The sequence below is a fragment of the Nycticebus coucang genome, chromosome 13 (assembly GCF_027406575.1).
Source record: "Nycticebus coucang isolate mNycCou1 chromosome 13, mNycCou1.pri, whole genome shotgun sequence".
NCBI lineage: Eukaryota > Metazoa > Chordata > Mammalia > Primates > Lorisidae > Nycticebus > Nycticebus coucang.
The window spans coordinates 92256943-92280886 of record NC_069792.1 but is presented as its reverse complement, the minus strand read 5'-3'; the positions used below and the strand labels follow the sequence as shown (position 1 = coordinate 92280886).

At 42.0% G+C, this 23944-nt stretch overlaps 1 protein-coding gene across 1 annotated transcript in view; it reads right to left on the bottom strand.

Annotated features, from left to right (window-relative positions):
* The window catches only part of EFR3A (EFR3 homolog A), a 103244-nt gene extending 101945 nt beyond the window's left edge, over window positions 1-1299 (bottom strand). The window contains exon 1 of the mRNA XM_053559047.1: window positions 1088-1299. Coding sequence (XP_053415022.1) covers window positions 1088-1097 — 10 coding nt within the window. The 5' untranslated portion in view covers window positions 1098-1299. The remainder of the gene's footprint in view (window positions 1-1087) is intronic.
* Between the last annotated feature and the right edge of the window lie 22645 nt (window positions 1300-23944).

Genomic DNA, 23944 nt, shown 5'->3' with positions numbered 1-23944 from the left:
ATAATTCCTCTTTTCCCACCACTAGACAAACATGCATTTGAGGCTGACCTGGAAACTCAAGTGTCCCATAAGGCTACAAAATATAAAAATAAGGACAATTGAAGGAGCTGGTTATGAATTCTAAGAAATATATTTGGAAGCGTTTAAAGATTCTGTGGTATGGTATGGTATGGAACACGTACTCAAAAAAGCCCTACTTGGAAAGAATCACATACATCACACACTTCCTCTCAGCCCAAGATCAGGAGCTTCCCCAGTTTGCACAAGTCCATGTGGGCCACTGGGTTTAAAGTCACACTGCAATTATCTGGGTCACTTTAAAATAGGCCATTAGTAGTACTGTAGTACTGCATTTGGTCTAAAAAGCCTCTAATACCCAGTGATTTTCAAATGTTGGGGTCTCTGGCTAAACCCTGGCACAATTACTAGACAAGCAGATTCTGTTGTCCACGCTCCGGAATTTTATTCAATCCCGCTAGGGAGGAACCCGAAACTGGCATTTTTAATCATCTGCCCAGGTAAATATAAAGCAGGTGGTCCAAAAGCCGCACTTTAGACATCTATGCATAGTGAAGTTCCCAAGAGAGCAGCTATTTCAACCACCCTAGAAGTGTTACAGATGAGAGTCAAAGCTTCTGGGGACTCTGCGGGGACCACGGGTACCGGCCAGCGCGTCCGGCCCAGCAATGCGAGGCCCAGGTGAGAAGACCGTGACAATGGGACCGCAGTTAATTTTCTGCACTTCCACAAAGTTCCACTAAGATGTGCGGTGAGTAATAAAGCTTGAACTTGGAAATCCCACAGGTCTAGGTTACTCCCACCCCTGCCACCTACTTTAGCAGTGTGTCTTAGCGGTTCCCTTAATGCTCGGGCCTCAGTTTTCCCATCTGTGCAGCGGGATCACGCTGCCCCGTTAAGACTAAAGCAAAACGAAAGTAATTGGGCTGCTCGCGGACATTTTCTGGCTCTGCTCACCCCAGCCTAGCTTCCCCCGCCACCCTGGCCAGACCACCCAGCCAGCGCGAGTGGAGCGGGCTGCCGCCCCCCAACGCCCCCCGCCCGGCCCGGCCCTCGGCCGGCCACTCACGGGTAGGCATGGTGACCCCGAGCCGCGCTCGCCGCGGAACAGAGGCTCAGCGGGGCCGCGCAGGACGCGCCGACGGCACCATGACGGCCGGCGTTGGGCTGCAGAGGCCGAACGAGGCGAAGGGCGGAGGGAGCGGACGTAGAACCCACGGCTCACGCAACGAAGCCAGCCCCAGCTGCCACCACCGGCCCCGCTGCGCGCCGGACGACGCGCTGGGCGGCCCACGCCCGTGACGTCAACACGCCGCCGCCGTCGCGGCCCCGCCCTCGCCGGGCTGCCAAACTCTGCCCCAGAGCCTTTACCGCCGGGCGGGGGCGACCCGCCAGGGGTCAGTCGCATAAGCTGGGAGTCGGGTCCTTTCTGTTTTAAAATCCCGGTGACATACGTGGCATGCGTTTTCCTTAATCCTTACTGGGCGCATCACTTTGTTTGTGGGGATGATGGGTTTGAGGGCACTGAGGACCTGCCATCGTTTTGTTTATAAGTTATTAACTTGCAGTGGTTCTGCCTTCTTCGGAAGCATAATTTACTGGAGACACACTGAGGTCATTTGAGGTGATGGTTGCACATTCTTTGAGAGGACAGAGAATGTAATTTCCTCTTGATCTTCTGGTGACTTTCAGAGTGATCTCGCCAGTCAGGAGTTAGTCTCCCTGGAGAGGGCAGCACTGGCCACGTGGCTGAGTTACTTTCTTGACACTCTGAGCATCATTCATAATTGAGGCATCTATTCGGCACCATGCTGAACAGACACTTGAAACTGAGCATTGAGCAACTCACGTACCACTGATGCTCAGCCGAGCTGAAGACAGCAGGTACAGAGAAGTAAAAGCCAGCCATAGAGGTTTAACACAGTGTTGCTCTAAGTGTTCCAGGATCTTGTGCTGGAATCACCTGAGGGATTCCTAGGTGGTGAGCTAAACCTACCAAATCCCATGCGTGCATGATTTAAATAAGTATTTAAATTTGAGAACCTTTTCCCTACACAGTAGTGCCAACATTCTGAGTAAGAAATGATATTGTGCAGTACTGAGAGGAAAAAATAAGGTAAAGATCAGAACCAGAAAGGGCTTAGGGAAATGAGTTTTGGGGTAGACATGGGATAAAGCAGTATTTGCATTAGCAAAGAACTGGGGAGCCCTTAAAGAGGCTGGGAAGAAGGTAGAAGGCAGTAAGAGTGAGTCATAAAAGCTGGTAAAGGGAGAGTGTGCCGTGGCTATAAAAGAGACTGTCCACTGCTAACAGTAAAGGCCAAACTGCAGTGTAATTGGCCTTCATTTACTTATGCTTTGTGCACTGTTGCACATTGTATCTCTATACAATTTTTTCAGCTCCCAGTTTTCTCCCCAGTGCTGTCACTGTGTCTTGATTTGCCTCTACCATAGTGCTTTCTCCAATGAATCCTAATTAAATTATAATGCGTGCTTGTATTCCACAAGAGACTATATGACAAAAATCATATTCTGTTCATATTTATATTTCTTTGCCTAGCATACAGTAAGGAGTTAGAGGGTATTTTAACTATCAAAGTATATTATTCAAGAGTATTAAAAAAAACAGAAATAGGGCGGCGCCTGTGGCTCAAGGAGTAGGGCGCCGGTCCCATATGCTGGAGGTGGTGGGTTCAAACCCAGCCCCAGCCAAAAAAAAAAACAGAAATAGAACTAGTTAATAAACAATTTTATGCGGAAGTTTGAAATTTTTTTCCTTTAAGAAACCATTCTATGCTGTTATTTTAATCAGGACTGTAGCATTAAATTATCAGGATCAGGGCTTTGCAGGAGAAACATCATGGTAGAGGAACCACAGAGGTAAAATTCCAACTGGGAGGCTTTGATAACGATACAGAAGAGTGTGTTAGGTGTTTACCCTTGGTGGTAGCTGTAGAAAAGGAAAGAGCTGAATCTTCCTGCAGAAAAAGAAGCCCGGGGATTTGTTGGCTGCTGACTTGAGAGCAACAGAGAGGCATCTGTTACTTATGTAACTCCAAGGTTGGAACAAGAAAAGCGGTGCTGCTGGAGAGCAGGAGATGAGTCGGAAAAGAATGCTGTTTTAGGGAGGGGGTGTGAAGAAAGAATGTGAGTTTCTCTTTGCTACATTGAGCTTGAGATGGTATCCAGTGGGAGACATCAGAACGAACAGATCTGAAGGCAGCCAGAGGGATCTCTGGGTGGGAGATTTGGGAATATTTGGCCCAGGGACAGAAGCTGAAGTCAGGTGTCAGAGAGCCCTCTGAGAGAAGATGTGGAGCCAGCAAAGGCACAGTCAGAGAGCAAGGAGATCCAGAGGGCACAGCGCCCCAGAAGCCAAGGAAGGATACTACTCCAAAAGACAGATATCTCTGCTTACATTAGTTAAAAGATTCAGATCCCAAAGTCCCTGAAATAGTCTGGCCCCTAATGAATTCTTTTTAATCCCTGTGATCTTTGGTTTTGTATCGTTGCCAAAAATAAGATCAGCAGCCAGGAGATTCTGAGGAAGGACAGCTGAAAGTCAGGAATAATGGTGTCATATGTTTAAATGTACATATAGTACCTAAGTGTTTTGTTTAGCCCATTTACACTCATTTACCTTGTTTATAAAACTTAGGTAACAATATTACCATACAGACCTCCTTTCCCTATCATATCATCACCAGATCAGAGTTCTGCCTGGTCATTCTTCCCCCTCACCTCCCACTTCTTAGAGCAAAAATTCTGCTCCTATCTTGCTCTAGATGCATTAGTCTCTCTTGAACCATTTTTTCTGTCCCCTCTTACAAACATGCTTTCTCTGTCCATCACCTCTGTGCCAATACTTCTCTTTTGAAGCCCCAACTTGGATTGTTAAGAACTAGGATTTAGCTGTCTCTGTCAGTCCCCACACTGCCCAGCCCCCATCATCCTTGCACACTGTGTGTGGTAGACATGGAGAAAAAGTACTAGATCCGTCTTCAAGAAAGTATGCACTGCTTTGGTGTTTGAGCTATCTTAGTGTTTGAGCTCATTCATTTGAGGTATTACTTTTGTCAGGGTACAGAGTACAGAGTGCCCTTTCCAACATGCAAAGCTTATGTTACTTCTTACCTGCTTAACACTTGTCAATGGCTCAGTGAAATCCTCAGTGTACAATACAAACCTGTTAGCTTGCATAAGAGGCCTATTGAGACCTGGTCTGGGTGGGGCATAAAGGCCCTACAAACAAAACCAAAAAAAATTATCTTGACATAGTGGCTCACACCTGTAGGCCTAGCTACTTGGGAAGTTGAGGCTTCGGTCCAGGAACTCAAGGCTGATGTTAGCTGTGATTATGCCACTGTACTCCTGCCTGGGTCACAGAGAATGACCCTGTATCCAAAAAAAAACAATCTGGTTTTAAGACCTGTCCAGTTCCCCCACACCACACCCCTGGTGGTGTTTTCCCTGGCCAATTTTCAGAGCCCAGTCTGCAATGACACTCTTCCATGTTTTTGCCCATGCTATTTGCCCTGCTAGAGTGGCCTTGTTTTAGCTAACTTCCACTTATCCTTCCAACCTCCTTGTCAGAGTTTAGTATATTTAAGTATGCCCTGTGACCCCGTAATTATCCTCCTGGGTATATACTTTAGAAAATTTCTCACAGAAGTCCTTAAGGAACATATGGATGGAGAGGTTCATAAAAGCATTGTTCACCGTAATAGGAAGTTAGAGGCAACCCAGGTGTTTATCACTTGTAACATGTTGTGGATTTATACATACTGTGGATGCATCTCAACAACAGGATCTTAAGCATTAATGTTTATAGCATAGTATAAATCTATAAAATATAGATTTTTACAATAGTAGATAAAGAGGGGCAGGGAAAAGGAGCACAAAGAGAGGAATGAAGAAAAAGTTAGCAAGGGCTTTGCACAGAGGGATGACCATGTACAATGAATTAGTGTGATTGTCATAGTCCTTGCACCTGACTTTTAAAAAAAATCTATTTTCAAGCATAATTAACTCCAAAAAGATCTTCTTAGACCTGTACGTTGGCTGTAAGGTACTTCTTTCAAGATCTCAGAGTTAATTTCAGGTACTTCTTTCAAGAACCCAGAGTTAATTTGCAAACCTCCACTATCATACCTCATGACAGGTAGTAGGGACTTCCAGAAATCACTGGAGCATATTCCAAGAAAGGCTTCAGAAGTCTTTCACGAGCAGGTGGGGTAAAGAACAGAGGTAATTTGGACATTAACATGTCCTCATTTGTACCTTCCAGCTGGTCAGGCCTAGAACATTTGTTACCTAATGATCTAGGCATTAATCATTAATAATAGTATCTCTGTGTTTAAACTCCTCCAGAAGCAGTATTGAGTTTGAATCAAGGAACACATTTAATAGCACTGAATTAGGAGAATACTTTTTTGTTTACTGATACATTTTCGCAGTACATGCCATTAAAATTAGAAGTTCTTTATCCCTTGGTGTTTTATTCCTTCTCATAAAATAATTAAAAGACCAAAATAATATTAGAAAGGTCTTTGTTGACATTCTATTAGAGCATTAGCTTTTAGCTAAAATTGCCCAGAATAGCTCTGCTTCTAGAGTAGTCCAGTATTTGTTCCAATTTCTAAATCCTGCACTAAGATAATTCATCTTTAAGTAGCATGCATTTTAGGACTTCAAAGGTAATTGCCAGAAAATTTATGGTTTATGGGAAATAACTATAAGGCTATTTAATTCTCTCAAAAGTTTATTCCCAAAGGTCATAATGATGTGACCTGATGCTCTCATTGCTCACAAATATATCAACAACATGTCGTTTTTGTTTTATTTCGCTCCATTTTTGTCCTTGCTTATTTGTGACCCACAGCTTTCCCATTTATATGAGGTATCAAACGCACAGGCTGTAGACTGAGAAAACTTGAGTTTAAATCCTGCCTTCCCCCCGACCTATTTTATTAATCAATCTTTGACCTCCTTAGATTTCACTTTCCCCAATTTCAAAATGAGGAAATACTCCCTCGTGTTGCAGTGTTCTACCAGTCTCCTCAAAACAGTGGTTCTCAACCTTGACTGAACTTTGGCATCACCAGGGAATCCTTAAAATATATCAGTGCCTGGATCCCACTCCCAAGAGTCTGATGTAGTTGGTCTACAGTGTAATCTGGGCATCAGAGTAGAAACATGAAAGTTGCCTGAGCAAAAGTGAAACCCTGTATCTAAAAAACAGCCAAGCCTTGTGGTGGGCACCTGTAATCCTCCTACCTGGGAGTCTGAGACAAGAGAATTTCTTGAGCCCAGGCGTTTGTGGTTGCTGTGAGCTGTGACAGCATGGCATTCTACCGAGAATGACCAAGTGAGACCCTGTCTCCAAATAAATAAATAATAAATAAATAAAAAGTCACCTCAGGTATTTCTAGGCTAGGATAGCTGCGATCGAGCTCCAAGGCCCTTGGGAAGAGTTGGAGTAGAGGAAGCCTTTGATTCAGAGCCTCACATATGGCATTAGACCATTTCTGTTGCCAGATAGGCTCTTGCATTTTGACATCCCTGGACTCTAAATTCCAGAGTAATTTTCTCACTCATGTGCTGCCCAAATGAATTGGAAACACTCATGACAACAATCAAAAGGATTAGGCTGGTTAAAAAAAATTAAGATGGAGACCAGGTCTGGAGAATTCCTGTGTAGACAAAACCAGTTAGGCCTCATAAGCAAAACTCAACTTGAGCTATTTCTCAGAAATGCCTATATTAAAGAAAAACAGAACTTAATCAATCAGAAATCACCAATGAACTTATATAACTAGGAACTTTACAATGGGATAAGCCAAATAAGGCAACTGTATAATTATAACCTATCAATTTTTTCTTTGCTTCACTTCCGTGTCCCTCCTATATGAGCCTCCCCCTTGTGTTCCCTTAGTGGAGCTCCTGAACTACTTCTGATTTGGAGCTGTCTTATTCATAAATTGTTGTTTGCTCCAATAATTACTTTACCATTTTGTTGTGCTTTATTTTACCCTTTTAACAGCCACAAATCCAGAAAGTCCTCACCAAACCTTTTCTGTGCCAACTAGGACAACCTGCAAGGCAGACAGTCCTGGTCATCCTATGAGTCAAGTGTCTCAGTCATTTCTGCTTTATAAAGAGAATTGCAAATGAATTTGGGGCAAATCTTGAGATAACAAGGTTGAGAGTTCTTGATTAAATCAGACAAAACAGCTGGAAACCCTTCCTTAGCAACACTATCATTTTAAACAATTAGAGGAAAGCAGTAGCTTTCATTGTTATTTGCTAAAATGCGAGGTAGCTTTAGCATTTAACATAGTGTGTAGTAGAGTCGCTAAAAGGAGAGGGGGAGAAAAGCTCTTTTAAATATAGTGGCACTCTAGGCAGTGGGGTTGTTTACAAGACTTTCATTACAGCCGACATAAAATGTTATTTATTGCTGTATCCCCTGTGCGTGCAATATATTAAGTACTTAGTATTTGAGGAAAAGAGGGAAGAAGGAAAGAAGAGGAAAAAGGAAAACGTAAACATAAACAGCATAAAGACAAGAAGCACAGGTTGGTAAATCAAAGCATAGAAAGAGGCTCTTTGTGATAGTTAAAAAACAAATGGAGTAGGGCGCTGGCCCCATATACCGGAGGAGGGGGGTTCAAAGCCGGCCCCGGCCAAAAACTGCAAAAAACCCAAAAAACAAACAACAACAACAAATGGCCCAATGTTTTCTTTCCCTAGCTGTGTCCATAATCTTGCAATTGATTTTGGCGCTCCTCCCCCAAAGAGGTAAATCTTTCTCCACTCCTGAATCTGGGCTGATTTTGCAACTTGCTTTGGCCAATGGGACAAAATAAGTGTAATGTGAGCAGAGACAGAGAAAGGGTAAAGAAGCTTAGTCTCCCTACCAGAGGGGAGAACTCCCAACCATCCCAACCATCCCAGAGGAGGCCTCTGTGAATCAGCCAGCTCCTGCTGACCAACCAGCGAAGCACAGAATCAAAAGTGAGTTAAAAAGCAGCCCAAATTGTCAACACACAAGAGCATGAGCTAAAGAAGTAGTTGTTATTTTAAGTTGCTAAGTTTGGGATTGGTTAGTTATGCACTCCCTAATCACTATTACTACCCTGTTTCCCCGAAAATAAGACTGTCTTATTTTAAGGTGTGCTCCCAAAGATGCGCTAGGTCTTATTTTCAGGGGATGTCTTATCTTTCCTGTGAGAAGGTCTTATTTTCGGAGGATGTCTTATTTTCGGGGAAACAGGGTAGTTATCATTGTAACCATGGCTAACTAATCACTGTGTATAAAAATAATCATGGAAGGTATAATTTGTCAAGATCGTTGGTGTGTGCCAAGTACCATGCTAGTTATCTTGCATGCATTTTCTGACCTAATATTCACAAAAACTCTGAATGAATAAGTATAGGTGTCCCTGTAGTTTTAATATGAGGAAGGTGAAGCTTAGAGAGATTAAATAGGTTCCCCAAAGTTGCATAGGTAAGTCATGACCTTAAAATGTGAACTCAGGTCCGTTTGTCCCAAACTCAAGTTCTTAATTACAAACAGTATATGGAGACAATTGAAGAGGAAATTAGAGGGAAAACAGAAGATGCATATTTAGACTATGTGGATTTAGAAGCAATTATTATCTTTTTTTCTAATTTGTCTTGCAGAAAGAATTGGGTTGGTGCCTGTGGCTCAAGGAGTAGGGCGCCGGTCCCATATGCTGGAGGTGGCAGGTTCAAACCTAGCCCCAGCCAAAAACCAAAAAAAAAAAAAAAAAAAGAATTATCAAGCCCTCCAAAGGAGGCACCGTGTTTTCCAACTGTTTCTAATTCTTTTTAAAATGCCCGTAGGTTTTATATTGATTCTCCTTTTATAGACTGGAAGCTGAATTCCAATTGCCATATAATTGTTTGTTTTTCTCTCACTTGGGAGAAAGATAGAAATAAGAAATTTTGACCATTGACATTATTTTTAAACTATAATTATTGTTTGAAAGAAGTTTTACTTCAACATTCATTTTAGAAAAATAAAAATATTGCGTGACATTCAGTACTTTCTAAATTTTCATGGGAAATCTATGTACATAAAAGATGGTCTTTAATATAGCTAGTAAGGGAAGGGGGTACCTACTTATTCTATTTGCCTGAATAAGGTAATAGAGTTATTACATATTATCACTGCTAATCAAATTTACCTTGAATCTTGGCCAGGTCAGAGGATAGGGGGAGTAGTTTGAAATAAATCCAGAATATTTTATGCCTCTAGAGCAGAAACCTAGTTGCAACTAAGTCCTATTTATATTCAAATCCCATTTATATCCAATGAAATGGGGAGGAGTGCTAGACTTGTTAGGAAATATGAAAAAAAAAATTCACAAACATATGGCTGAAACCAGTCTAGATAATGCTGGTTGTTGGGTAACATAGTTATTTATTAGAGAAGTCATAAGAATTATTACGAATAGCACTTTGAGTCTGTTTTTTTTGTGTCCTGAACTTTCAACTCCAGTATTTGTTTTAGAAGAACAAGAATTAGGCCTACCACAGCAAAGGAAATTCTCAATGTTTTTGGAAAATGCATGAATCCAATTGCCTTCCCACACTCAGCAATATGCACTAAAGTAATATTGGGGTGCTGGGAGCATTCAAGAGAGCAAATGTATCTCAGGATGGGGGTATCTAATGTGAGAGCGAGAGATGCTCAAAGCTCAGAGTTCAGCTATAAAATCAAAAGACCGGATTTCCTCCATTCCAACATGTATATTTGTTTTCATTTAAATGTCTCTGCAATAAGGATGCACCTGACATTTGATGTTGGCAGAAAGTTGCCAGCTATAGAAGGAAAGATAAAAATGTCTTCACACTAGTCCTGAGGTTGTCACTGTCTGCTTTAATCGTGCCTAGATCCAAGCCATTGTTCCAATAATTATTTTTATTAGTATGTGAACTAAAGGAAAATCCTAACCCCTCCTCACTCCCATATGCTCCCATCTAGGCCAGAGAGCACCAGAGAAACCTTAAAACTGAGTTTCCCAGCCATCACTGGTGGAAGGCCAGACACACCTCCCCTCCCTTGCTAAGGGATATCAGACTTTTTTCCTTAAAGGCTAAACAGAAACGAATCTTGTGATCTGCCGCTCCCTATTTGCAGTTGTAACTAACCAGCATTCTTTCCTAATAAGAGACCATCAACCATGCAGTGGTTTTAATCAGGCTATGGAGTATATGTAGAGAGGAATTTTACTCCTTGCTTGACCTTTTGCTATTAAAAGAAGCATAAAGCTTGATTGCAAATATGCATGTTTCTCCTTTCGTAACTATTCATGATTCCTTCTTATTAAACATGTGTATTTGGCAACCCTGCTTAGCATAAATTCCTGTTTTCTCCCTTGAAGCATGGATTTCTGGCTGTTGGTCAGGTCTCTGCTTCCCAGCCTGTTGGAATGGTCACCTACAGCCTGAAAGTCTTCATAAGAAATAAAACTCTTCCTTCCAAAGTTGTGAACCTCATAATTTTCTTCAGTTAACAAATAAGACCACATGTGGTTGAATTTTACTGTAAATTTGGATTCCCAATTATTGCTTAAAATGGTTCAAAAAGACCACACTCTGAGGCAACACAAAAACAAAAAGCTGTTGTGTGTGTAGGTAATGAGACTAAAAGTAGCAGAAATGGTTGCTTTCCTCTAAATCATAGATCTGTTTAGATTATGCCTAATACATGATAATCATAGATAATTTTCAAAGCTAGGAGAGTTGATGTGACTGAATCGTGCAACAAACTATCATTCATCAGCCAGAGTTCAACCTGTAAATGCTTCCAGCTGATTTTGAGAAAAATGATTGTAACAAAAAAACCAAATTGATTACACCTGTGCAGAGGCTTACACCTGTAATCCTAGCACTCTGGGAGACCAAGGTGGGTGGATCACCTGAGCTGAGGGGTTAGAGACCAGCCTGAGCAAGAGTGAGACCCCGTCTCTAAAAAATAGCCAGCATTGTGGCTGGTACCTGTAGTCCCAGCTAGTTGGAAGGCTGAGGCAAGAGGATCACTTGAGCCCAAGAATTTGAAGTTGTGGTGAGCTGTGATGTCATAGCACTCTACCAAGGGCGACAAAGTGAGACTCTGTCTCAAAAACAAAGAAACAGAACAACAAAACCCAAATTCATGATGTTACAAGCTTTAGCAGATAGAAAATGAGTTAAAACCTCGGTGTACTTCAATAAGACTCAAAATTTTTCCACAGGAATCAAGATCAAATTCAGGAAAGACAGCATGAATACACACACATGTGATTCAGAAGAATCATTGGGTGCTGAATGTGAAAAAGGCCTGAACTTAAATTTATATTTTGATATTAAAAAGAAAGTGTTCAGGTGGTGCCTGTGCCTCAAAGGAGTAAGGCGCTGGCCCCATATGCTGGAGGTGGCAAGTTCAAACCCAGCCCCGGCCAAAAACTGAAAAAAAAAAAAGTACTCTATATTAAAATGGATAGAGTGTGCAAAAAAAGTATATATATTTTAAGAAAGGAAAAACTTTTTCTTTTTTGAGACAGAGTCTCTCTTTGTCACCTTTGGTAGGGTGCCATAGCATCACAGCTCACAGCAACCTCAAACTCTTGGGCTTAAGCAATTCTCTTGCCTCAGCCTCCCAAGTAGCTGGGACTACAGGTACCTCCCACAACACCTGACTATTTTTTTGTTTTTGTTGTCACAGTTGTCATTGTTCTTTAGCTGGCCCTGGGCTGGGTTCAAACCTGCCAGTATGTGTGGCCGGTGCCATAACTACTGTGCTATAGCCACTGAGCCAGAAAGGAAAACCTATTAAATTTGTAATATTCAAGTCATCTTTGATTCTGTAGTTACAAGAGGTGCTCAATGTGACTTGTACTCATCTTTTGTTATAAGCACATATTATTACAATTTTAATACCATTTTTTCTTTCTTAAAATGTGTATACTATTTTTGGCACCCTCTGTATATGTTATGTTAAATGTAATAACATGTTATATTTTTTGATTACTTTTTAAAATACAGGGTACATTTATTTTCTAGTTTCTCCCAAAAGACTGTAATTGATAGTGTATCTTGCAAGCGATAGCATTTTACAGTTGAGAGATATAATGTATGAAATTATATGCATAGGAAATATTGAAGACAGAGTTTTCTTCAGCCAAATACAAAAAAAGTGAACTTACCTATTACCTAATTGATGAAATTAGCAGATCTTAGAACTACTCCATATTAAGTGCCCATCCAAACAAGGCAATCTGCTAGATTAAAAGAATTCTAAATCTTCTCTAAATATATCTTTGATTTGCAATGATCAGAAACCACTTTAACCTAGCTTAAAGCTAAGCACAGCAAACACTGGAATTTATTATAAGGATACGGAGACAAACGCAGGAATGTAGAAAGTGCAAAAGATCTGGGACTGTCAAATGGAAATCATCAGAACATCTAGAGTATTATATCATTCTCATGGTTCTCTCTTGCTTATCTGTCTACAAACTGATTATTTTTCTATGCAGTTTACACAACTAAAGATGTTTGTAGGGCGGCGCCTGTGGCTCAGTGAGTAGGGCGCCGGCCCCATATACCGAGGGTGGCGGGTTCAAACCCAGCCCTGGCCAAACTGCAACCAAAAAATACCCGGGCGTTGTGGCGGGCGCCTGTAGTCCCAGCTGCTCGGGAGGCTGAGGCAGGAGAATCGCGTAAGCCCAAGACTTAGAGGTTGCTGTGAGCCGTGTGATGCCACGGCACTCTACCAAGGGCGGTACAGTGAGACTCTGTCTCTACAAAAAAATAAAAAATAAATAAATAAATAAATAAAGATGTTTGTAGCATACCTTACAAATTTTATCTACTATATTGAAAACACCAGCATAGGTTGAACACTTCTCTGTGAATTCTTCTGAATTCCTGAGAGGAAAGTACAGCTTAAGTATCTGTCTTATTTCAGTCAACTATGGCTGCTAAACAGTACATTGGTTTTTTGCTGCAACAATCATACTACATAATAAACCACTCCAAAACTCAGAAGCTTAACAAAACAGCCATTTATTATTTCGTGTGAGTTTATGTAGCGACTAGATGGCTGCACTGATCTGGGCCAGGTTTGACTAAATTTGGGTAGAAACTACCATGCATCTGCATCCAGGGAAGGCTGCCTGGGCACTGGCTAGTTTAGAGATGGCCTTGTCAGGGACAACTTGGACTTGATCTACATGTTCTCTCATGTCCCACCAGGATAGCATTTTACAACAGGGGAATGTAATGCGAGCTTAGGCTTGCTCACATAACAGTGAAGGGTTCTGATGGAGAAAGTGCTAATGTGTAAGCACTTTGTCAAGGCTTGAATTGAAAAACCACAGACCAATGGCCAAAATCAATCATATAACAGAGCCCATCATAAGAGTGGTTGAAAACTACAAAGTTACAGGCTTAAGGTGGCAGATTCGAGGAGGCCATTGATTGAGGCCATCAAAGCAGTTAGCTTACCGCAGAAGGACAATACACAGGCAGCTGACAGGCCCCACACCTATGAGTCAGGGGAATGGTTAAGATGATTTGTGAGGGTGGCTGGTAAGTCTCAAAATGGGCTAATAATATCTCAAATATTCCTCATATCCAATCTATGAGATAGATATTATTTATCCAGGTGTTACCTAAGGGAAAATTTAGGTATCTGGAAGATAAAGAAAGGATCACGTATTAAAGCTTAGAACTAAGTAACACACACACGTACTTTATAGTATCCTCAATCCTTCCAGCTTGTGAATGGTTGGAACAAAAAGTAATAAAGAGGAATCTCTCAGAAAATGAAGGTGAACTTCAGGAGGACAAAGGTGGAAGCTTCCAAGTCTTAGAGCTTCCCTTTCCATGTGAACTTTTTCCATCCGAGTGTCAAGTGCAGAGGATTGGGTATTTGCTTTTCTAAGGAAGATGGAACTCTTATTGACTTGTGCAAGTCTCCAACAGGGAAAGAGATCCATCCTTAAGTTCAAACAATAGGGAGATCATTATTAACTGTGTAGCTTATAAATACATGAAGAGGAAGCAAGGTAGGGAGGAAAGAAGGTTACAGGAATGGAGGTTTAACATCAAAATCGGAGGAATCTAATTTCCCAAAGAAGGGATTAATTGGCTAGAGAAAATCCCAAAGATTCATAAAATATGACAAATGGAATTCTTCATTTTGCTAAAGTTAATCTTGAACTAATTGTCCAAAACCACAGTGAAATTTGTACACTTTTAAATGCTATCACCAAAGGCAAGCTTGGTAGGATGCACAAGTCTGAACATAAGGTGCCATTAGATGACTCAGATAAACAAACCCAGCATGAACAATGAGCTATGGGGAAAGAGAAGAGGGAAAAATGTCATCAATTTCTGTTGATATGACTGTTCACTCACCATGGAGGTAAATTAATACAATTTTATATAACTAAGCAGATGCAAGCTTTTAGACATTTATTGTCAGTTCTAAAATTGGCTAGTTTAACTGCAAATCTTTTCAGAGTAGTTTTTCTCCATGGCTGTTCATTATTCCAATATTCAACAAAATTGTTCTTGCCATAGTTTGACCTGCTTTACATGTTTTATAACTGCACTTACAAGAAAATAAAGCATATCTTCTAAATCTTGTTAAGACATATTATTTTTAATAAATTTAGTATAATCTTATGTAAACATGAGATGGCTGTTATAATGATTCAGGCTAGTAAAAGGCAGGTTTTGATTGCATTATCTAAAATCTAAAAATCTTTGCAGGTTCCCGTGATTCCAGCTAGAGAGTAAAGTACAATCTGTATAATGGAAAAGATTTTTTTTTTTTTTTTTTTTGTAGAGACAGAGTCTCACTGTACCGCCCTCGGGTAGAGTGCCGTGGTGTCACACGGCTCAAGCAACCTCTAACTCTTGGGCTTACGTGATTCTCTTGCCTCAGCCTCCTGAGCAGCTGGGACTACAGGCGCCCGCCGCAACGCCCGGCTATTTTTTTGTTGCAGTTTGGCCAGGGCTGGGTTTGAACCCGCCACCCTCGGTATATGGGGCCGGCGCCCTACTCACTGAGCCATAGGCACCACCCGGAAAAGATATGTTTTTAAACAACATGTATGCCAATGGTACGGCATCTGAAAAAATGCAGGAAAAAATCAAGAAGAAATTACCACTTACACCAAATTTATCACTCCTACTCATAAATATCATAAAATTTTGTCTCTTTCCTTCCAATGTAAATACTTTCTCTTCAGTATCAAGAGGAAGTCATGTCATAGACGTTAAGAAACTATAAATGTAGAAAAGGCAATAGAATTAATATCAAATATACTTTTATTATTTTTCAATTAATAGCTCCATCTCTAGACTGTAAGTTCCAGGTAGGCAGTCACCACATCTACATTTGCTCACGATACCAGCTCTGGTCACTGTGCTAGGTGCTATTAGATAGCACGGTAACCGTTCAATTAATATTCATTGAATGAATGATATGTATTAATTATAATTCTAAATTTTAGTTAACAGAAACCAAGTCAGATCAAATTATGCCAACAAAAGAATTCAGTAAAAGGTAAGTAGGTAACTCACCAAGTCGTCAGGAAATTCTGAGGTTTCTCGGTGGCTATCACCAAGTCACATGTAATTGACCCCGTGAAGCATCACTGGGCTGCTGCCTGCAACTTGGATACACTGCTGTCACGAGGACCACTCCTGACCTTGGGCCTTGCTACAGTTGCCCCTGGGAACTCAGGTACCTACTGTTGCTGTGGCTGCTTTCCATCTCAAGCAGAGATTCAGTGAGATCCTACGTTTTGTTCATTTCATCACTACCTTCCCCTCAAAAGTTTGGTGTGACTACACCTGCTAGGTAAGGTTGAGGTCAAGTATCTAGCTGCAAGGGGGGAACAGATCAATGGCATGTAAAGATTCTAGTGGGAAAAGGCTTTACTTTACCATGGGTCAGATGCTGGGCACCCCAAATCATGAAAAATGCCCCCCATTTGTCTACTTCACATCACCATGTCCACTTTGTTTCCCCACATTTTCACTGTCAGCAGAACAAAACCATGAAATAAACCAATCAAAAGGGAATCACCTAATATGATGCGCATATTCCTCATGAAATGGAAACTATTTTCATCTTCTCCCCTGAAGAAGTCAACACAGAACCATTGCAGTTGCTAAATCCAAGTCGGTCTATGGTGTCTGAGACTTTTCCATTCTTATTCACTTACAATCCCATCTCAATATTCTGTATTCTATGAAAATAAATACTGAAGGTGACTATCACTTGTACACCTTATAAAACATAGAACTGATAAGAAGAAAATTGGCCATTATGTTTGTCTACATGCAAGACAACAAAATACGAGTGCCAGTAGATGCTGAGCGCTAATGACCTCAACTGTTCATAAGGCCGCAGTGGGTATTGTGAATTTATGGGATTTCTACTACTCATTTCCTGTTGGATTTGACCTCATCCAGTGCTTCAGCTATTTGAGGTTTTCTATCTGGTTGAGTGACCCAAATTTTCACTCCTGAGGTGTACGAGTCCTCTGTGCTCTGCCTGGGTAGGGTTGCTATTGTTTTCCACCAACTTTGACCACTCACCAGATAAGGCAATAGTACTGAGAGGTATCACAGATCTCCTGGGTTTTAGCTATAGCCTCCCTTGTCCCATTGTGGGATAAGCAATCCAGCCTCTGTTAGCTTGTCGGAATTAATCACCCAACCAACACCTTAACCCTCATTTCCCCCTATTCCATTAGTGGAGAAGCCTGCATAGGCCGGTGGTGGCCCAGCTTTCCATTTACAGAAAATAGTGCTATGTGTCCTAGAGGAACCATTCTTTTCTTGGACACTAAATTTTCTAAGCCATTAAAGTCCAGAGTTGTGGAAATGTGATGCAATGTACTTTGGCTGTAGAAGAAACAGCCTATGTATTATTATCTGGCTCATAGCTGTATGGTAGGTTTTATCTGCGTGCTATAACTGTAAATCAGTTATAGCAAGGGAGTCCAACTGGCATCGTGACTGTGCTTTCTAAAAGCCTCCCACTGTCCATGAAGTCGTTGGTGATAAGGCATATGACAAGATTAAGGAAGCTGGTGAACTTAAATATCTTACTTTTCTTTTTTCACTGTAAAATGTGATTCTCGTTCAGAAGCAATGTTGAGTGTAAAACTTTGATGATGAATATGGCATTTAGAAAGTCCATGGACTTTCTGGTAAAATCTTTGTGCTCAGGGAGAACTTTTGTTTTAGACCCTAGAGTGGGGATGGAAAAGCAAATTTTGGGCATTTCAGATTCCACAGCGGAAGGTGGATTCTTCCTCATCTGTGAAGAGGTCAAATATCAGATGGGCAAAGACCAAAGATTGTCTTCTACACAATAAGGAATTTAAAAACTCAAAGCAGCTCACAAGTAAAGGAGGTTAGGACTGAAAGGTAATGTCTAGATAGCTTATGATCCACCCGTGTCCCACCCGTAACCTCAGCTCTACTCTCCTTTTGTCTCCAGCTCTCTCCCCCCATAGCTGTGAGACCTTGGACAAACAGCTGACCAATTTCCTCCACCATAAAATGTGGTTAGAGGCTCTATCTTAGAACTGTTGTGGTTATTAAATACTGAGGAATAGTTCCTGGCACTTAGTAAGTGTAGGGTCATCTCATGAAGTGGCTGGCCATGTTTTATTGTGCCCTTAGGAGAGGCTGCTGTTGTCCCTGTGTGGCCTGACAGAGTCACCTGCATCAGCCGCCCTTATTCCTCTGGATAATGGATCACAGAAGCCACAGGAGTCAGACAAAATCCCATACTTGGGTGAGCAAGCTGGAGACCCAAGAGAGCCAATGGTGTCAATTTCAGTCCAAGAGCAGGAGAAGACCGATGTCTCAGCTCAAGTAGTCAGACACCTAATCAGCCTTTCTATACTATTCGGGTCTTCAGTTGATTGGATGGAGCCTATGCACATTGGGGAGGGCAACCTAACTTACTCAGTCTCCTGATTCAAATATTATTCTCATCCCAAAACATCCTCACAAATATACTCAGAATAATGATTGCCCCAGTGGCTGGGCACCCTGTGACCCAGTCAAGTTGACACATTAAACTTAACCGTCACACGTGATTTATTGGGCTTTATCAGAGATTCATATGTCGAGAAGCTAACATGGAGTCCTGAGCCCCAGGAGATGTAAATATTTGCTCCCAACATACGGCCATTCCTAAAACTCTTCCAGACAGGAAAAGTTCTGGAAGGGAGGCAGGGTGTCAAAGCATCTGATTCTTAACACTTATGACTTCTATGTTGCCAGTGGGGGAGATGATGAATGATTGTCCAATATCTTTGGTAAGTCTGGGAATTTGTTATTGTTTTCCATATTTTTCCTGTTTTTCCTCTTTCTAGTCTAAGATGTTTGCTGGGCCTCATGACTGTAGCCAGCTCACCATGACGCCCTAAACAAAGGTCGTCTCTTGTTAGGAATTATTGTTATTATTATAGCATTATACAGAGGCTGTCCAGAAAGTATCCAGCCTTGTACTACAAAAAAAATAGTTTCAACAATGGCTGGATACTTTCTGGACAGCTCTCATACATATAGCTCATTATACTATTGTAACACTGTGCTTGCACCTGCTTGTAAGATCCTCTGGACAGGGCCGGGGTCGTGAAGGATCCTCTCCTTGGCCTCAGCCTGGTACAGAATAGAAATTCAGAAAAATACTAATGAAGAATGGTAGTATTAGAGGTCAGGATTCTTTCAGGAAAGGTGACATTTGAGTTAGGAACCATACTATGGAGTGAATCCTATGGAAATCAGGGGGAAAAACATTGTCAACACAGGGAATTGTAGGTTCGTAGACCCTGTGGGGAAAGCTGCTTGTGCTGTTATTTGAGTGACAGACAAGGCCCAGGGAGATCAGAGGAGAGAGAGCCAAGTAGAAAGTGGGAGATGAGATGAGAGATGGGCAGGGGCCAGTGTTTGGGAACCCGCTACTCTGACTGCCCTGGATATAAGGCCCTTTCCTCATATTAATAATATTAAGATGAGAAAATCTCTTGAAAATAAGGCAAATGTAGTTTAATAATACCTACTTTCAAAGAAAGTCAGGGAGACGTTTGGGCAGATGTTTGCAGTGGCTGAGGAATAAATCCATGAGGGGAGCAACTTCGGCTGTAGATAAAAGGGATGATTCTTAGCTTAAGAACCTAGAAGTTCTTAGGTACAGTGCCTCTATAGCACCATCCCCCTGGTGTAGTTGTTTTCCGTGTGAATAAAATATAATTCAGGATCCATGGCTTTTGGAAGGATTTTGGTTGCCAGCTGTTATGGGCTGAATTGGGTCCTCACAAAATTCATATGTTAAAGTCCTAACCCCCAGTACTTCAAAATATGACTGTGTTTGGAGCTAGGCCCTTTAAAGAAGTAATTAAATTAAAACGATGTCTTTGGGATGGGCCCTAATCTAATACGACTATTGTCCTTATAACTAAAGGATATTTCCACTTAGATATATAGAGAGGGAAAACCATGTGGAGACACAGTGAGAAGGATACTGGTAAAGGGGAGAGAAGCCTTAGAAGACACCAGCCCTATAAACATTCTGGTACAAATATCTTTGTTATGATGTGATTTTTGGTCTTCTGGGTATATGCCCAGTAGAGGAATTACAGGATTGAATGGCAGATCTATTTTTAGATCTCTAAGTGTTCTCCATATATCTTTCCAAAATGAATGTAATAATTTGCATTCCCACCAGCAGTGCAGAAGTGTTCCCTTTTCTCCACATTCGCACCAACATCTCCGGTCTTGGGATTTTGTGATATAGGCTAGTCTCACTGGAGTTAGATGGTATCTCAAAGTAGTTTTGATTTGCATTTCTCTGATGATTAAAGATGATGAGCATTTTTTCATATGTCTGTAGGCTGTGCGCCTGTCTTCTTCAGAGAAGTTTCTCTTCAAGTCCCTTGCCCAGCCTGCGATGGGATCCCTTGTTCTATTCTTGCTAATGCGTTTGAGTTCTCTGTGGATTCTGGTTATTAAACCTTTGTCAGAGACATAACCTGCAAATATCTTCTCCCATTCTGAGGGCTGTTTGCTTGCTTTACTTACTGTGTTCTTCGCTGTGCAGAAGCTTTTTAGTTTGATCAAGTCCCAGTAGTGTATTTTTGAAGCTGCCCAATTCATAATTGCTAAGTCATGGAAAAAGCCCAGTGCCCATCGATCCACGAATGGATTAATAAATTGTGGTATATGTACACCATGGAATATTATGCAGCCTTAAAGAAAGATGGAGACTTTACCTCTTTTATGTTTACATGGATGGAACTGGAAAATATTCTTCTTAGTAAAGTATCTCAAGAATGGAAAAAAAAAGTACCCAATGTACTCACCCCTACTATGAAACTAATTTGGGGCTCTCACATGAAAGCTATAATCTAGTTACAACCTAAGAATAGGGAGGAGGGGGAAAAGGAGGGGAGAGAGGGAGGATGTGGGTAGACGGAGGGGGACCGGTGGGATCACACCTGCGGTACATCTTACAAGGATATATGTGAAACTTAGTAAATGTAGAATGTAAGTGTCTTAGCCCAGTAACTGAAAAACGCCAGGAAGGCTATGTCAACCAGTGTGATGAAAATGTGTCAAACGGTTTATGAAGCTAGTGTGTGATGCCCCATGATCATATCAATGTACACAGCTATGATTTAATAAAAAAAAAAAAAGAAGACACCAGCCCTGCTGATACCTTGATCTTGGACTTCTAGCCTCCATAACTATGACATAATAAATTTCTGTTAAGTCATCTAAGCTGTGGTACTTGGTTATGGCAGCCTTTGCAAACTAATGCACCAGCAACTATGGCAGTCTACAGTATTTAAGGAATTTTCTGCCTCTGTGCTGATTATAGGGAGGCCGCTTCAACAAAGTGGTAAGAATTAGTCAAAGGGGAGACCCCACAGTAGCCCATCAACTGAAGTGGACTTGTGCCTGGTCCTTGATTTCTGGTTCCCAGCTTCTATTCATACTCCCTGGTGGGACTGGTCCTCAGGCAGCCCTGGGTACAATAAGGAACCTAAAGCTCCTGCCTTGGTGGCCTGGGCCACCCCATAATGTTGATTGCCCATGTGTGATGTACTAGACACTGGGTAAGTGGTCTCATTAAATCCCCACAACAGTCTTACAATAAAGATATCATTATTAACCCCATTTTATATCTGAGAAAAATGAAGCTTTGAAATGGTAAGTATCCTGCACAAGGCCACTTAGGTAACAAATATGAACTTGAAATTTGAACTCAGGTCTCTCTGACTGTAAGGACAGACCTGTTAATTCAGATTTGGATATGAACTCACACTTAACTCATACTAGAGTTAACTGTGTCACATTGGCATTGGTGATTTGGGGCCAGTTTCTCTTTCTTAGTTAATTTTCCTATCTTATGCCTGGATATACGATGCCAGTTGGGACAGCCTATCATCCTGAGTTTTCTCCAAGGTTGTCTGTGTTTGTTCAAGGACAGAAACACACTCAGTGGCCTCTTAAGGATCTTTGTGGTCCAAATCAATCAAACTCCTTTAGAGATTTAGTGAGCACCTAAGATAGGTGCTATAGGTTTAATGTGTACATCCTCCTTCCCTCAAATGCATCTGTTGGAATCCTAACTCCCAAAATGACGGTATAAAGAGGTATAACCTTTGGGACATGATATGGTTGGGATGTTTGATCCATCCAAACCTCATATTGAAATCTGATCCCGAGTGTTGAATGTGGGGCCTGGTGGGAGGTGTTTGGGTCATGGGGTTGGGTCCCTCATTAAAGGCGTGATACCCTCCCCTTTCATGATAATGAGAGGGTTCATTAGTTCATGCTACAGCGGGTTGTTGAAAGGAGGCTGGCACAACCTTCTTGACTTGCTCCCTCTCTTGCCATGTGACCCACCTGCTCTACCTTTACCTTTAGCCTTGATCGGAAGCTCCCTGAAGCCCTCACCAGAAGCAGATGCTGGTGTGACTTTTTGCACAGTCTGCAGAACTGTGAGCCAAATAATCCTCTCATCTTTATAATTTACCCAACCTCAGGTATTTTCTTTATAGCAACACAAAATGGATTGACACAGGAGGGGATTAGGTTATGAGGGTTAAGCCCTTATAAATGGAATTCATGCCTTTATAGAAGAGACCCCAGGGTGAGTGCAGCCCTCTGGGAGGCCAAGATAGTTGAATTTCTTGAGTTCAGGAGTTTAAGACCAGCCTGAGCAAGAGTCACACCCTGTCTCCGAGTAGTCCAAGGTACTTGGAAGGTGGCGGCAAGGGAGCCTTAGGCTTGAGACTAATAGTTTAGGGTTGCTGTGAGCTATGACGCTATGGCATTCAACCCAGAGTGACAGAGTGAGACACTGTCTCAAAAAAAAAGAAAAAAAGAAAAGAAAAAAGCAACAAAAAAATAAACCCAACCATCCCCCCTCCCCACCCAAAACAAGAGATCTCAGATCTTCATCTCTTCCGCCCTGTGAGGACACAGGGAGAGGAGGACCATCCATGTACCAGAAAGCAGGCCTTGACTAAACACGGAGTCTGCCAGGGTCCTGATCTTAGATTTCCAGCTTCTAGAACTCTGAAAAATAAATTTCTATTGTTCATAAGCCCCTAGTTTGCGGAATGTTGTAGCAGTGGCCTTCATGGGCTAAGTGTGCTAGGCGCATTTCAACACATGTGACCCACAGTGGTAGAGAGGAGCACGCAGCTCATGAGTGCAGAGGAGGGAGACCTGGCCCAGCCTGCTGGGGAGAAGGTTCTAGATATTCCAGGGCAAGAGATGAGCACATGCAAAGGCAAGGAAGCAGGAGACCTGTCTGAAGAGGCTGAGCTGGGCTGGCGTTCATGGCAAGGGGGAGAGAAAGGCAGGAGACAAGGCCAGGTTCAGGCTGTGCTGTGCTGGGTGGGTCATTTTGGGAGCCTGAATTTGACGCCCAAAACTGTGGAGAGCCAAGACAAGATTTTTACTAGTGAGGCATCATGTTCAGATTTGCATTTGAGCAGGGCAGCAAAAATGATGGTGTCCTGAGTGAGGAAGGCAGAAGCAGAGGAGGTGAGAGGAGGGGACAGAGGGAAAGGCCACAGGGGACATGGGCTCACCCTGCTGTGCAGAGGGCATGATGGCTGGCCCTCCTACCCCAAGGTAAGGGCTGAGGAGAGAGGTGGGTGCAGAGGGTAGAACTGGGCCTGCTTCTTGCTGAATGGACATCACATTGTGGGGCACGTGTGTCTGGAGCCAAGGGAAAGATTTCTGAAGCTGCAGGAGGTTGGGGACACTCAAGGGGTGAGAAGAGAAAAAAGGAAAGTGGAAAGGAAGGCAAAGATTATGGACAAATCGTTTTTGACTCCGGATGCACATTGACACCTGGGTGGTCTGTCTTTTCTGAAGAATGGGGTAGCTTTGATGTCATACCATGGTTGGGTTTTTGGATTCAATTGGCCTGGGCTGAGCACTTGGTGTTTGCTTTTTAAAAAGCTTCTCTGGAGAACTGAAAGTACAACCAGTATAATAAATAGTGAATTATGTTTCATTTGGGGGCCCTCCTACTTACTCTATTGAGCAGAAACCTGACTCCCTGACTCATAATAATTATATGTAATCATATTTCTTATAATAATCACACATGTCTCCAAATGACAAGCACCTGTTTACTCTTTACTCCCTCTGCTCTGCTGTGACCTCTGTGAGGGCTGTAAGAACAGCACAGACGCTTGCTGAGCAAATATCCCAATATCCGTCTTCTGGAGGACAGGTGAACATTTAGGGAAGGATGGCTCTGGGGAGAAGTAGAGTTCTCTGTCTCCACTCCCTGCCAAAGGCAAGTAACAGATTTAGAATATGGGGCTGGGCCATGAGGCTTTCACTG